The sequence below is a fragment of the Mauremys mutica genome, chromosome 2 (assembly GCF_020497125.1).
Source record: "Mauremys mutica isolate MM-2020 ecotype Southern chromosome 2, ASM2049712v1, whole genome shotgun sequence".
Classification (NCBI taxonomy): Eukaryota; Metazoa; Chordata; order Testudines; family Geoemydidae; genus Mauremys; species Mauremys mutica.
In genome coordinates, this window is record NC_059073.1 from 253,560,403 (window position 1) to 253,576,017 (window position 15,615).

General features: G+C 40.4%; 1 protein-coding gene across 1 annotated transcript in view; it reads right to left on the reverse strand.

Moving 5' to 3' along the window:
• Positions 1 to 15,615, reverse strand: part of ADAM22 (ADAM metallopeptidase domain 22) — a 205,948-nt gene that overhangs the window by 177,416 nt on the left and 12,917 nt on the right. The window contains exon 3 of the mRNA XM_045003043.1: positions 5,071 to 5,147. Within this exon, the coding sequence (XP_044858978.1) occupies positions 5,071 to 5,147 (77 nt within the window). The remainder of the gene's footprint in view (positions 1 to 5,070; positions 5,148 to 15,615) is intronic.

Below are 15,615 nucleotides of genomic sequence, written 5' to 3' on the forward strand. Positions count from 1 at the left end.
GTGTGGTTTGGGTGGCGGGCATCTCACCAATGGCCAGCCTAGGGCAGGGATCAGGGCTTTCTCACTCCACATTCAGCTCCAACCCAGGCCACTGCTGCTGCTTCCTGACCAGAGCGCAGCGAGCAGGGGTAGTGCCAGAAGCTATTCAAGACAATCTGCTGCCCCCTTCCTAAAAGGCATAGCATGGCAGATTGGGTTGGGCCAAATCTGACACTTTAGGCAGATGCCCAAAAGTCGGGAGGGTTGGGATGGCTGCCCCCCCATAGCACATGACATCCTGCTTCACAAGACTAGAAATGCTTCAACTCAAATATGTTGATTTTCCTTTCCAATTTCTTACTTAACAATATAATTACAATACAACTTGAAAGTATAAATGGTCGCATTAACTATTTTAACAGAAATATTCGGCATAAATCAAGAAATACCCATTTCACTAGATACCAACCAAGCTTCATAAACTTGAAGGAAAAGGAATAAAAAAACAAGCATACTTAATTGTTATGCATCTCACACATGATTCTGGGTTGATCGCCAGATTTAGATGTGCTCTGAAGTAGGGAAGCCTACAGCAGCACTGTGATACCACAGCTAATAGTGAATTCTGAGAGTTGATTTGATAACACTGAAAAAAACAATAATGATGACGACCATGGAATGAATGCATGCAACGGTATCATAAAACACTGATGCCACTAATGCATTTCTAACTCTTGCCTGAGGGATTGAACCTTTTAAAAATACAGCTAGTTTAGCCTAAAAGCTTCTTCATAAATGCTTTAGCCAGTTAAACAGACAAACTTGAAACAGAGACAGTATTTTATTAAAGCTTACTGTAAAGATATTATTGCAACTAAAAAAAAAGTATACAGTGGAAAAAACATTGACTGCACAGGAACCTACATCAAACTTTTGATTTTCAGCCCCAAACCCTCTATTCATAAAATTCAGTTTATTTCATGTAGGAAGGCACATTTATTACATATGAACAAAAATGCATTTTAAAACTGTTGCAGATTCACAATAAACACCATATGCACATAGACTTAAATTCTGAAGTAAATCAAAATGTTATAACAAAAGATTGCGAAATTATTTCCTCTTTCACTTTCCTGTTTAAAAGACTGGCCAAGACACACACACATTCTGGGCCCTCAATTTTTAGCAACCCTTCACATGTCAGTGCCCATCTGTTTCTGTTTGTATTTTTAAGTGTCTGTTTTTAGCCCTTTTCGTTACAGAGATCACCTTCAAATGTAAAGAATGCTCCATGGTTGACAGCTGACTGAGTAATTTTTTCTAAAAACCAGTGATTACTCATGAGCCACACTAGAGCCAACCAAGGCTGGGCTTTGGGGCTTTTGAAGCCCATGACCATCAGCTCCTATTTTTTGATGGAGGGGAAGGAGCCCAAACTGACCTCTACTTTTGGGGAGATTTTCACTAGTGGTGAAAGGATTCCACAAACTCCTTCTCAGCTGTTCACAGCTAATCCAGTTTTTCTTCTGAGCTACGAAAATGGCCTCCAGCTACAAGGGTGGGGCAGCTAAGCAGAGGAGCCAACTCAGCCTGTAGTTGCTGACAAATGATGTGATGGGGAGGCAAAGGAACAGGAGGCCCTGCTTCCTCTTACTCCCAGATTCAACAGTGGCAGCCACTCTGGGAGGGGTGAGGAGGCAATTCAGAGGATAAGGAGAAAGGCCGGGGGGGGGTGGGGGAGGGGGATGAAAAATAAACTTTAAATTCTTGGAAGCATTAGACCCTCCGTTGGTGAACACTTGAGAGAGGAGAGGTTGCCAGGAAGCATCATATGCGGAAGCCAGAAGGGGAGGGGATATTTAGCGTGTAAACATTTGGGGTGGGGAAGAAGAGACAGGGCTGTCATGGGGAGAGGGGAGAGACAGAGAAATATGGGAGCCTTCAAAAGATTGAGGGGGAGAGAAAAAGGTGCTGGAATGTGAAGAGAAGATGGAATACAGATGAGAGCAAGGGGAAGACACAACATAATAGAAGGGAGGGTATCAGGGCATGAATGAGAAGGAATGCAAATATAAACAGATAAAAAGGGAATGGTGATTTTCAAATAAAGAGACAGATAAACAAGGGAGAAAGGAAAGATAGTAATGAAAAAACAGAGAAAACAGTAATGAGAAATGAGAAAATGATGTGAAGATGTATACAATGAATCTGGAGAGAGACAGAAAGAAAAAGCAGGGGCTCAAAAATGGGAGAAGAGAACAAATGCAAGAAATAACCCAAACTGTTAAGCTAGTGAATTTTATTGAATCAATTTATGTTCCTTTATTTTATTTCCCCGATGACCTCTTATCTCTGTTGGGGAATAGAATGGAATCACAATTGCGAATACATATTTCTACTACTGGCTACTACACATTATGTATAGTTAATTAACTAGAGAAGAAAATAGACTATTACCCCAAAATCACCAGAATACATACTAAACCCTTGAGTAACAAGGGAGAAGTAGCCCTAAGACCTCTAGCTTAACTGGAGAACTGTCTACTGAAACAATTTTCAAATGATGGTTGTGACGCACAGACCTATCCAGGTTTTTTTATACTGCTCCCAACATCAAGGCATCCATGCAAAGGTAGATAAGATCGATGTTTTCTGGAACAGAGAAGACTGAAAGATGCTTCAAAAATTCCCCTCTTCCTACCACCTATCAATTTAAATTAATGTAACTCCAAAAGTTTGTGGGGGTTTGGAGGACACAAAATCATCTCCTTGACACTCCCCAAAATGCAAGCGCCAGCAAGAGCTGATGATGCCACCAACATATGCCTGCTTCAGCACAGTTTTAGGTATTAGTGCTAACATCAATATTTGCAGAGGAAACAGAATCGCTAATGTTGGTCTTGGCAGGCAAGTGATTAACTGATTTTCAAATATATTGTTATAAAGGGCCATGTTTCCAAACTGGTTTCCAAAACTCCATCCACAAATTTGGCATACACTTCTGCTTGTGCATCCACAAAATTGACATTCCTCTCCCAAACCCCTCAAAAAAGCTTTTATTTTTCATAAACAAAGGTCTGATGCTGCCATAGAAATGTAATATGCAAGTTTGGAAATAAAAGCAAGAACTCACTCTAATTATAGTAAAGACAAAATATATATCATTTTGAATACAACATCTGTTCCTGGGGACATATATTAAAAATACATTTCCCACATTGTTTTGGCATCCTTGGTCCTTCCTTTTTGATAAGATCTGTGCATGAGCAAATGCAATTTCAGAAGCCCTTTTGAAACCTTGCATAAAATGTCCTATTACAGGCCAATTAGCTCCTTTCATTTTCATCACTAGATGGGGAAAACTGGGGACAGAATTTAGTTTACATTATATTACTGGTTTGAGAGAGAACAGATTTTTAGATTTTGAAAAACATTGCAGTTCATCTCTTAGGCTGATTTAGGGGTGGCTCCAGGCACCAGCACATGAAGCGCGTGCCTGGGGCAGCAAGCCGCGGGGGGGCGGCCTGCTGGTTGCCGTGAGGGAGGCATGCCTTTGGTGGCATGCCTGCAGGAGGTCCACCAGTCCCGTGGCTTCGGCGGCAATTCGGCGGTGGGTACGCTGAAGGCGCGGGACCGGCGGACCTCCCACAGGCATGCCGCTGAATCTGCATTACCAGTGGACCTCCTGCAGGCACCCTGCCGAAATCCACCTGACTGCCGTGCTTCAGGTGGCAAAATACATAGAGCCGCCCCTGGCTGGATTGTGGCAGGGTTACTCACATTAGGCCAGTTTCAATGCTCATTAAATGTCCTTTAAGGAAAAAGGGGTAGCACAATCTGACCTCTTTAGGGGGAAAAATGGATCCTATCCTAAAATAAACTTAATTTTAAATAGTTTAAATATCTAAATGTACAGCATATTTCCATGAAGAGTAAAAACATAACTTTCATAGAAAAAGCTATTGAAGAAGTTCATAGTAAAATAACGTCCTCTGCTTGTCTTTCCAAATACTATTAATATTTGATTTCTTCTTATTAGACAATCCTCAGGCTGACACTACAGCTGAAATCCTGAGCCTACTGAAGTCAATAGGAATTTTGCCATTGGCTTCAATGGAGCCAAGATTTCACCCTATCTGTTATAACAGTTATGTTATCTGTACATGTACACCTATATATGTACATACATATGCACACACATACACACACACTATATGCTACTCCTTTTCTGTAGAAGGATGATCTTCATGCATTTAAACAACGTAAACTTTCTGCAAACCCTTACTCTTATGATAGAACATAAAAGTCTAAATGAAGTGCTTCAACCTTATCAAATTTAAATATATCAATATTTTTTGTCAAATTTCTACCATATTGATACGTTCACCTGAAATGTTTCAATTTTGTCAGATGAGAATTTTCTAAAAGAAATCTGATGCATCAGAATTAAGTACCAGGTTTCATTTATAAGTTCTCTATTGTTCAATCACTTTCTTTAGTCTGGAATTCACTATTCTAATGTTTCATAACGCTTCACTTTTCTCAAAAGATAAGGAACTTATCTGCAGAAACGTCATTTGCACCATTCACCTTAGGCTTTCGACAACTAGCTGTAAGTGTTATTAGTGGACCTCTAACATAATATATGCAGGGATTAAAAAGCAAATAGTTACCAATTTTCAGTAGCTCCTTGTCCAACGGGGCACAGCAATTTGCCTGCACACTATCAATTGCAGAATTGCAAACTAAATAACAATATATCTTACAAAACATCTTACAATAAGGTTCATAGAATCATAGAATCTCAGGGTTGGAAGGGACCTCAGGAGGTCATCTAGTCCAACCCCCTGCTCAAAGCAGGACCAAACCCAACTTAGGTTCTTAGTAAGTAGCAATATTTGAAAATATGCCAAAATATACAGAGATATTTGACAAAACAAGGAAAAACAAATACTATTTCAAATCCACCAGATACATACAAATATTATTTATTATTGGTATTACGGTAGCACCTGGGGACTTCAACCAAAATAGGCATCCCATTGTGCTAGGCACTTTACAAATACAGAATAAAAGACAGTCAGTACTTACTGGTTTAGCATTACATCTAGAATGAATGATGACCCAAATGCATCAACCTGGAAGCTGGCTCGGGCAACATGAGTGGACTGCAACATTAAAAAGATTGGAAAGTGTTAGCAGTCTGCTATGTCAAAATGCATCACATAGATTTGAGAACATAATATAGACAAAAAATGAAATAAAAGTATTAAGCATCAATATGCCATTAGCCCAGGAAAAATTCTTACTGTTTAGTGTACAAATATGATGAATAATGTTTTTTTCTATATTATCTGATTTTATTCAATATGTAGAAGTAGCAGGATAATAAACCCAAATAAATAGAGGCAATATTCCCTTTCATAAATTTCTACCTTTACAAACTTAGCATCTCTGCAGGTAGGAGTTTTCGATGCATCATCCTGTATTGGGGTGTTATTTCTCTCATGTTACATCACTGTTGATCCACAGGAACTGCAGGACACAATATCTTTCATTGGAACTCATATTCTCAACAGAAAGGTAAAAATACCACAAGCCAACCTTCCCTGACTAACCATCTAGATTGCAGCTGGATCTGGAGACAAATCTGTGGAGAATAGCTTGACAGCTGCTAATATGAAGCACGCTAACTTGGTTAGACTGCTTCATTGTGGTCTGGTCTAAACACCCTCAACCCTCACTGAAATTATATGGTGATGGAAGGTACTCAGCACCTTGCAAGATCAACCCTTGATCTTCTTGATGCATGGAATTTTCTCTCTTCAGCGCACATACATAGGAGTGATAGCAGTGTTATAAATTGCTAAACCATACGGTCAGCTACATTTATCATGTGGTTTCTGGCCGCCTCACTTACATTCTACCCACTAATCCATGTCCGCCAAAACAACTTCCAACATTCCAAATCCCTGAGCAGCTACAAAGAGCTGCCATTTAAAAAACCTAAACAAACAATGTGCTAGAGAAGTCTCATTCCTTCTCTCCTAGCCAAATGTATCCTTCCTTCATTACCACCAAAATTACACTAGTCCAATCTTTAGTCCTACTCAATGACATGTATAAGGTCTGATGTCTCACAACCTGCAGGGCTAGAAATGGGAGCCTCCCTCCCATCTCCATTAGAAAAGGAAAATTCCCAGTTTTCCAATGGGACACAGAGCACCTGCCACTAGTCCTAGGAAGTCCCAGGAAACTAAACTGCAAAACTGATTTTTGTTTAAATAAAAAGCCATTTTTAGATCACTTTGGAGGATTTTTAAATTAGTTGCAATTCTTCTTTCCCTCTGAACCCTATACAACTGGGCTTGTAGTAACTAAGGCAGAGGGATTTAAAGGCTTTATAGGCAGAAGGATTTAAAAAGTACTATTTTTTTCTTTAAAAAACCCTCATAATACATTTCTGTAAATAAATGCAATACAGGTTAGTGCAGAGGTTATCAAGGATTTACTGGCGGTCAGTTGGGATGGCTTGCACAACTCACTCCAAAGGTGTGGAAGCTAAGGCCATTTTTTCATGCTTCTCAATACTGGGGTTCGTACCGTATAGGGAGCAATTTACAGAAGCCTCAAGTTTGTCCTAATTTATGGTCATCTGCCCATTGACCCAAAAGTCTTTCAGCACATGGAGATTGCACCCTTTCCCCTCAGGAACATCCCTATGCCTGAGGTAGTAGGGGGTGTTGTGGCCTAAGGACATATGCCAAATCTGTGCCACTCAGGTAACCCGCATATACAAGTGGAATCCTCACAGAGGCAGATAAGCCAGCTTTGGGGCTACTTTGCTGCCAGAGCAGAATTGGGCCCAATAGATTTTTACATTTCATAAATGGGGGTTGTGATATTAGGAAAGTTAGCCTGTAACACATGTCGCTCCCTTCTACAAAGTGCAGAGGCACATCACTTCCACAAAGGGGTCCACGAAAAGAAATGCCTGGGCAACTATATGGGGCACAGTAAGTGCTGTATTCACACTGGAAGGTCATGTGTTGAGAAAAGGCTGTTCCATAAGCTTTCAGCATAAAGAGGGAAGGAAAATAGTGAAGTACAGTAGAACACAATTTGAAATCCAATCTGTCATGTATGTACCGACAAGCTAGTGCAACCAGCTCCCAGGCTGGTAAGAGCTTTGAAAAGGAAAAAATAGAAGTGTGGCCCAAAATATTACAGAGAAAATCCTCCTGGAGAGGCTTTCTGGTGGATGCTCCCTGTTTAGAGCTGTGAAGAGGAACAAGTCAATCTTCCTTGGCTTTAAGAAGAGGAAAGTTAGGCTAGTCTGTTCAAGGGCTCCCAGGGGTCCATCCTCTTTCGTAGGGAGAAGCTCTCCTCACTGCTGTCAGTTGCTAATGATATCATCAGCAAAGTCAGAGCAGCACTGACTGTACTGAGAACAAAAACTCACGCTAGCTGCTGCCCTTAGAAGGGGATTGGTAGGGAAAAAATGAGAGCTCCTCCAATGATAGTTACTCCCAGGGAACTGGAGAAACATCCCCATCTGCACAGCAGATGAGGAACCACAAGGAAAGCTCAGCTGGAGGAAGAGGAAAGGACCAGATCCCCTGAACTTCCCTCTTTGGAAAGTCAACGTTATTTTACAAAAAAGATTCCTGAAGGATTAAGGAGGGATGAAGGCCCTGTAGCCTTGCCTACTCCTTGACTTTGGAATGCAGTGAGACATTATGCCTGGTAGAGTTCACAGCACTACGACACTCCTATGTTTCCTTGTCTACTTCTCTTGCAGCATTGAACTGCTCCTAAGTTCCCCGTGCTACTTCCAGCCCACAATGAGCTACCAGGATCAAGTTCTCACAGGCATTACCTTATCCTTTCCATGCCTGGAAATATATAGTGGAGACACATTCACCATCAGTTTCCTTGATGGAAAAGGAAAACATGACAAGTAAAAGGAATTACACCCTTTTGGTTTACTGGCTTCTTTTTTAAAGTACACTGCATGGGTATTTTGTTGAAGGTTCACTAATATGGGAAGTTCAATGTAAGAGAATTAACACAAGTGACAGGGGTTCCCCCCAAAATAGAGACCCTAAGTACAAATTTTTAAAACAGAATGATTTTTTAAGTGCTTAGAAGATAAGTAGTATTGCTGAATCCAGTGGAAGTTTGAGGTTGGACCTTCTCTTCAAAATGGTCCAGTTTTGGTAATGAAATTTATGTGCATATAAATCCCAGAAATTTAAACCCTGCTTTAATTGTAAGAGCCAATGTAAAATTAACTATGGAGCTGCTAGGGTACCTCTTTATCGATATCTTTTTATGTATACAATTCACATATTAATAGATTTTAAGGCCAAAAGACACAAGACCATTATGATCATTTAGTCTGACCTCCTCCATAACACAGACCATAGAATGTCATGAGGTGATTCCTCCATCAAGCCTCTTATTTCTCATAGAGCTACAGCAGATCTTTTAGAAAAAGACATAGAATCTTGATGTTAAGACTTCAAGTGACAGAGAATTCACCCCATCCCTGGGTAAATTGTTCCAATGGTTAATTACCCTCACTGTTAAAAACATGTAGCTTATTTCTAGTCTGAAATGTGTCTAGTTATGAGATTCCAGGCATTGCATGCATATTTTTATACACACACACAGTTCTACACATACAAATTACACAGAAATGTATGTGTGTATACACACACACACATTTCATTTTATGACTTATTTATTGCGTTACAACCTTTAAAAAAAGAAAATGTGAAGTGGTACAATTTTTATGATAATCCCTTTCATGTAAAATTAGTCAATATCAGGAGAGTGGGAGCTTTTCTGAAACTTTAAAATTATAGGGTTTTCAGGATATTTAGAATTATTCTGAAGCCTTCACTGAGTCTGCCCACAGCAAAATTGTTCAAAACCCCTTCAATTCTCTCTTTGTTATGCACTAGAGCTGAAGTGGTGACATCATTTTTAGGTGAATTTGATGTGCTCATAGTCTCCATTTTCCTGTGCCATGCAGTGGGATTACTACTGATGCCTTGCAGTAGTCCCCAGTTTGTATTTTATGTTCAACCCAAGATTCCACCATTTACATCTGTGGTCCCCAAGAGTTCTAAGATTGAAACCCAAGGAGTTTAGAGAAGCCCAGATCTGGTACCATGTCCATCTCTTGCTTGCCATTGCAGCTACTAGCACCTCCTAGATTATCAAAATTATCTGTAGCAAATCAACAAGTTTGCCTTCCTTTTTCAGTTCTCAGGCAGCAGTGTATGCTCCTGATTTGGGTTCCAAATGCCCTCTTTTCCGGTTGGATTTTGCCACCTTTTTTTGGCACTTCCTCCATCAGAAAATGATGGTCCAAGAATCTCCTATTTATCTGCTAGAGGCCAAAAAATGTTCCTCATCTTTTTTTGTTTAGTTGTTTGGTTGTTCCATGGAGGCATGTTTGCTAACCTCTCACTTCAGCAAACCAGCCCATCATTTTGTACCTGCTTATACTCCAGCAACTGCTGCACAAAGATCTACGCTGTTAGCTGTTCATTACTATATTATTAAATTTGAAGAGCATTCAAAGAGCACATTTCAAATTCTTAACAATGGGCAAACTTTCACAATTGTTAGGATCTTTGCAGGTGACATAACTGATTATTCCATATGTCATTACACAATGACATTGCCCGTGGCTAATTTCATAGTAATGGAAGTGCAACAATGAGAGGCATGAGGGTTTGTTGTTTGGGATTTTTTTTTTAACTATTAAGAATATTGTGCCATATTGATCTGGTCTGGAAAATTTCCTCCCCCAAACATGTATCTGAGAGGTGCAATTACTGTGCTATTGGACACTAGATCTGACCCTTGACCACTATTATTCCCAGACAAAAACTAAAATGTTAAAATGATGGTAAAGTAAGAGTATGTATCGGTAATTTAAAGTAAAACATTACACAGATGTTGCAATTATCCAAAATTCATAGTTTTGGCTAAACTTAAAAGAAACCCAAACATGTTGAGACATGGAAATGCAGAGTTTCAATAGCCATTTTGATTATATTTTGATAACATTTTTGTCAACAGTACTGTGCAATATGAAACATTTCAAAAAGTAGCCTTTTTTGGCAACAGTTTGTTGTTGTTGTTTTTTAAAAAAAGGCCATTTTGGACCAAAATCCTGTTTGTAGAAGGAATGTTGATGAACTCTAAGAGACCCAACAGAAAAAAAGAAATTTCATTCTGACTGACCGAGTGGACATAGCTTTAACCAGAGGCTGGTCTCTGTAAATTGGTCAAGCACAGGATTGAGGGAGGAATCCTACTTCCAACAGACTGGAAGTAAAGAGGGCTCCTTTACAAGAACCATCCCTTAGGAAACAGTTTGCTGTAATAAAACACAGAATATGCAACATCCCAAATTATCAATGAGGAGAAATGGACACCAAAAAATCCTCTGCCATCATCTGACAATCTGAAATAAAATCAATTCAGTACTAGATCTGGTCGGGAATTTGTCAAAAAAATGTCAATTCGTCTAAAGCTAAACTTTGCAGCAATGTATCGAGTTTGACAAAAATTTGTTTAGAAAAGTTTCTCAGGTTCAGGATGGATTTTTGAGTCAAAAAACAGAGAGAGAGAGAGAGCACCCCAGAAGAACTAAGAGCCCGTGGTTATGGCACTCAGCTGGGATGGAGGCATCTCTGCTCTACCTGATTCAGACCAGGACTTAAACCTGAATCTTCCATATCCCACGTAAGTGTCCTAACCACTGGACTCTTGGCTATTCTGGAGTACTTCAGTCAGTCTTAGTGTATGTGTCTGTCCGTCTGTCTCTTTTTCTTCACTTCTCCCACCTCCATCAAAAAAAACTATGAAAGTTTCTGTTCCATTCTGATGCACAATGGGAAAATTTTCAAAATCAAATTTTCATGGGACAGGAAAAACATTTCTCACTCAGCTCTATTCAGTATGTTTCCTAGGCTCAGAATAATACTGAATATTTCTGCAAGACGCATGAAGTAAAAAACTTGCTTCTACATTATTTTTAAACAAGACTACATAAGAACATAAGAACAGCCGTACCGGGTCAGACCAAAGGTCCATCTAGCAGTATCTGCCTACTGACAGTGGCCAATGCCAGGTGCCCCAGGGGGAGTGAACCTAACAGGCAATGATCAAGTGATCTCTCTCCTGCCATCCATCTCCATCCTCTGACGAACAGAGGCTAGGGACACCATTCTTTACCCATCCTGGCTAATAGCCATTTATGGACTTAACCACCATGAATTTATCCAGTTCTCTTTTAAACACTGTTATAGTCCTAGCCTTCACAACCTCCTCAGGTAAGGAGTTCCACAAGTTGACTGTGCGCTGCGAGAAGAAGAACTTCCTTTTATTTGTTTTAAACCTGCTGCCTATTAATTTAATTTGGTGACCCCTAGTTCTTGTATTATGGGAATAAGTAAATAACTTTTCCTTATCCACTTTCTCAACATCACTCATGATTTTATATACCTCTATCATATCCCCCCTTAGTCTCCTCTTTTCCAAGCTGAAGAGTCCTAGCCTCTTTAATCTTTCCTCATATGGGACCCTCTCCAAACCCCTAATCATTTTAGTTGCCCTTTTCTGAACCTTTTCTAGTGCTAGAATATCTTTTTTGAGGTGAGGAGACCACATCTGTACACAGTATTCGAGAGATGTGGGTGTACCATGGATTTATATAAGGGCAATAATATATTCTCAGTCTTATTCTCTATCCCCTTTTTAATGATTCCTAACATCCTGTTTGCTTTTTTGACCGTCTCTGCACACTGCGTGGACATCTTCAGAGAACTATCCACGATGACTCCAAGATCTTTTTCCTGACTCGTTGTAGCTAAATTAGCCCCCATCATATTGTATGTATAGTTGGGGTTATTTTTTCCAATGTGCATTACTTTACATTTATCCTCATTAAATTTCATTTGCCATTTTGTTGCCCAATCATTTAGTTTTGTGAGATCTTTTTGAAGTTCTTCACAGTCTGCTTTGGTCTTAACTATCTTGAGTAGTTTAGTATCATCTGCAAACTTTGCCTCCTCACTGTTTACCCCTTTCTCCAGATCATTTATGAATAAATTGAATAGGATTGGTCCTAGGACTGACCTTTGGGGAACACCACTAGTTACCCCTCTCCATTCTGAGAATTTACCATTAATTCCTACCCTTTGTTCCCTTTCTTTTAACCAGTTCTCAATCCATGAAAGGACCTTCCCTTTTATCCCATGACAGCTTAATTTACGTAACAGCCTTTGGTGACGGACCTTGTCAAAGACTTTCTGGAAATCTAAGTACACTATGTCCACTGGATCCCCCTTGTCCACATGTTTGCTGACCCCTTCAAAGAACTCTAACAGATTAGTAAGACACGATTTCCCTTTACAGAAACCATGTTGACTATTGCTCAACAGTTTATGTTTATGTCTACTATTGCTCAACAGTTTATGTCTTCTAAATCATATTTTGACAATCTGAACTGTTTAGAGAAGAGATAAAATGGCTACCAAATAATTAACTTCAGATTTCCAGACACATGACAACAAAAGAACCAAAGGGAAGGAAATCAATGGATTCTTTTATGCCATCTAACTCAAGCAATAGTAACAAGAAAGGCACCTGCAAGGGCTCATCTCAACCACTGAAGCAAGATAATCAATTATGTCATTCAGTTCTCAAACCAAGCAACTTTTCCAGAAAACTGAAACATTTTTATCATAGATGTGACACATCAACATGTGACAACTGAATCATAAAAATGGAGTTCCACTGACACAAGGAAGAAGCACACTATACAGCGTATGAAAAAGAGACAGAAGTAGAAAACACCATCATAATGAAAAAAGCATAGTGCTTCCAGCTCTAGAACAATCTAGAAGTTCCTGAACCATAATACTAACAGCTTGTGTGCAAGTAAATAAAAAAAAGACAGTATGATTAATCTACCTCTAAACTAGGATGACTGCAGGACAACATATCCCAAAGAATGTTGTCAGATTTGCACAAGTGCATAACATGGAGTTCCTCTGTAGACAGTTCCTCTGTAGACAGTGCTGAGTGCCATACACAGCTAACATGGGGTAGTTAACAATTGACGTTATTAAAGATTGCAAAGTTAAAACATTCCTATGTGAAATATTACAGGAAGTTTTGACACAAGTGATATTAAACTGAAGGGTCTAAATCAGATTCAGGGTGATGTACAGTCAGTATAATAGAGAGCTAAGAAGGTACCTTTAGGCGTGTTTACATGAACTTTTGGTTCAGGGCAAGCTGAGCTGTAAATCTAACTAATACTAACAAGCCATGCCCTGATTGTGAGTGTGGGCCCTGCTACTGCACACTCACAGGTGCTCTGGCTTTGATCTATGCTGCTTTGAAATGGGAGTAGATCACAATGCACTAGGAAACTGTTAATGTGTTGCGGCAGGGCCCACACTGACAAACGGTGCATGGCAGACTAGCACCAGGTAGAGTTACATCCCAGCTTGCCCAGAACTAAGTGTTTGCATAGATACGCCCTTACTGTACACAGCACTCTATGTATGGGCCAACGCCTCGTCCTAGTCACATCATACAATCACAGAAATGTAGGGCTGAAAGGGATCTTGAAAGATCATCTACTCCAGCCCACTGAGGCAGGGCCAAGTACCATAATGAATCCAGAATAGATCCAGTGATTTCATTGCTGCAACTGAGACCAGAATTTAGTCCAGTGGTTCCCAAACTTCATTTCGCCGCTTGTGCAGGGAAAGCCCATGGCGGGCCGGGCCGCTTTGTTTACCTGCCGTGTCCGCAGGTTCAGCCGATCGCGGCTCCCACTGGCCGCGGTTCGCTGCTCCAGGCCAATTGGAGCTGCTGGAAGCAACGGACACTACGTCCCTTGACCCGTGCTGCTTCCAGCAACTCCCATTGGCCTAGAGCAGCAAACTTCGACCACTGGAAGCCACGATTGGCCGAACCTGCGGATGTGGCAGGTAAACAATCCGGCCCGCCCGCCAGGGGCTTTCCCTGCACAAGCAGTGGAACAAGTTTGGGAACCACTGATTTAGTCCAATGTATTCAATCCTGTCACCTCCTCTGAAACTTCACGCAGGTGTCAGTGACCAGTCTTCAGAGACATGCCTATATTAGTAATAGAAAAATCTCAGAACAAAAGAATCAGTCTTTTAAATGATGTACAACACAAAAAATATAAATAGAATGGGGAGCAACTGTGGTTCCCTAGGACACGTGGACGTGGTGGACACTTTAAATATCTAATATTCACTAAAATATTTAGAATCATACAAAACTGAATCTGGTAAAATTATTGGATTCAGATGTGATACCATCTGAAGGAACTGTCAAATCTCCATCTTGTCCCAACCATCCTTAGCAGGTACCTCTTGAAATACTTGTAGACAACAATTTACCACTTCCTTAGTCATTCTCTCTCTTTGGTCACACCTATAACTATATCTAGATACATATTGCAATTTCTTAAACAGACGCCATACAAAAATGCAGAAACAAGAGAATGTGTTAGTGCTGTGTAAAGATTTAGTTAGAATATGTATGGGATGCTTGTGACTCCTGAGTGGCAAACATGCCACAAACTTTGCTGAAAAACTAGAAATTAGAAAGGCTATTTAAAAGGGTTTTTTTTCCATTTGTTTGCTTTGTTAATACTGGACTATATTTTTGTATCTCTACACCTGCTAGGCTCAGAGGGTGCAGGGCTGCTGAGAGTGGGTTCGGGCCCCGGTGAAAAAAAATTTTCGGGCTCCCCAGCAAGGGTGGATCGGCTAAACAGGGCCAACAAAGCTGGGCCCTGGGCCCCCTTCCGGACCTCCGGGCCCCAGTAATTTGTACCAGCTCCCACCCACCCCACCCCCTCGTCGGCCCTGAGAGGGTGAGAGAAGCATTATCAGCCAGATCCTCAGCTAGTGGGGAATTGACATAGCTCCACTGGCTTCAGCAGAGCTTTGCCAATTTACACCAGCTGAAGATCTGGTCCTGAGTTCTAAAATAGTTTCTCTCCATACAAACATCATGATACCAATGGACTGTCAGAGCTAAAAGGCAAGGGCTGCATATCCCATTGGAAAGCCAGGAATCTATTCTTTCCAGTAGTTAAAAGGTTTTTTAATTGTTAAAAGGTTTTTTAATTGTTTGTGGTAATTAAATTAGAGGCTGCTTAAACCTGTTCAGTGGGATGAAATAATGAGTCCTGGAGAAGACAGATGAGTGGACAGAGAGCTGATGGAGCAGTGATAATTGCAGGATCAATGCTGTTTATCCCATGGACATCATTACCATATGGGAAACATCTAAGTGGTAGTGGTGACCGTTTTTAAGCAGCCCCTCTGACCACTTCACCTAAACTCTGACTACTCATCCATCTTCTCCAGAACTACTTCTAACATTCCAGACTTCTGAGTAGATTCAGTCGCCATTTATAATAAATAATTAAATGCCCAGAAAAGTACTCCCACCCCCGAAATGAGAAATCCTCCCCACAACCACCCTAAATTAATGTGGCCCAAGGGCTAGGTGAGGCAATATTCAGTTTAGCACCTGTGACAGGTTTAATTCCAGACT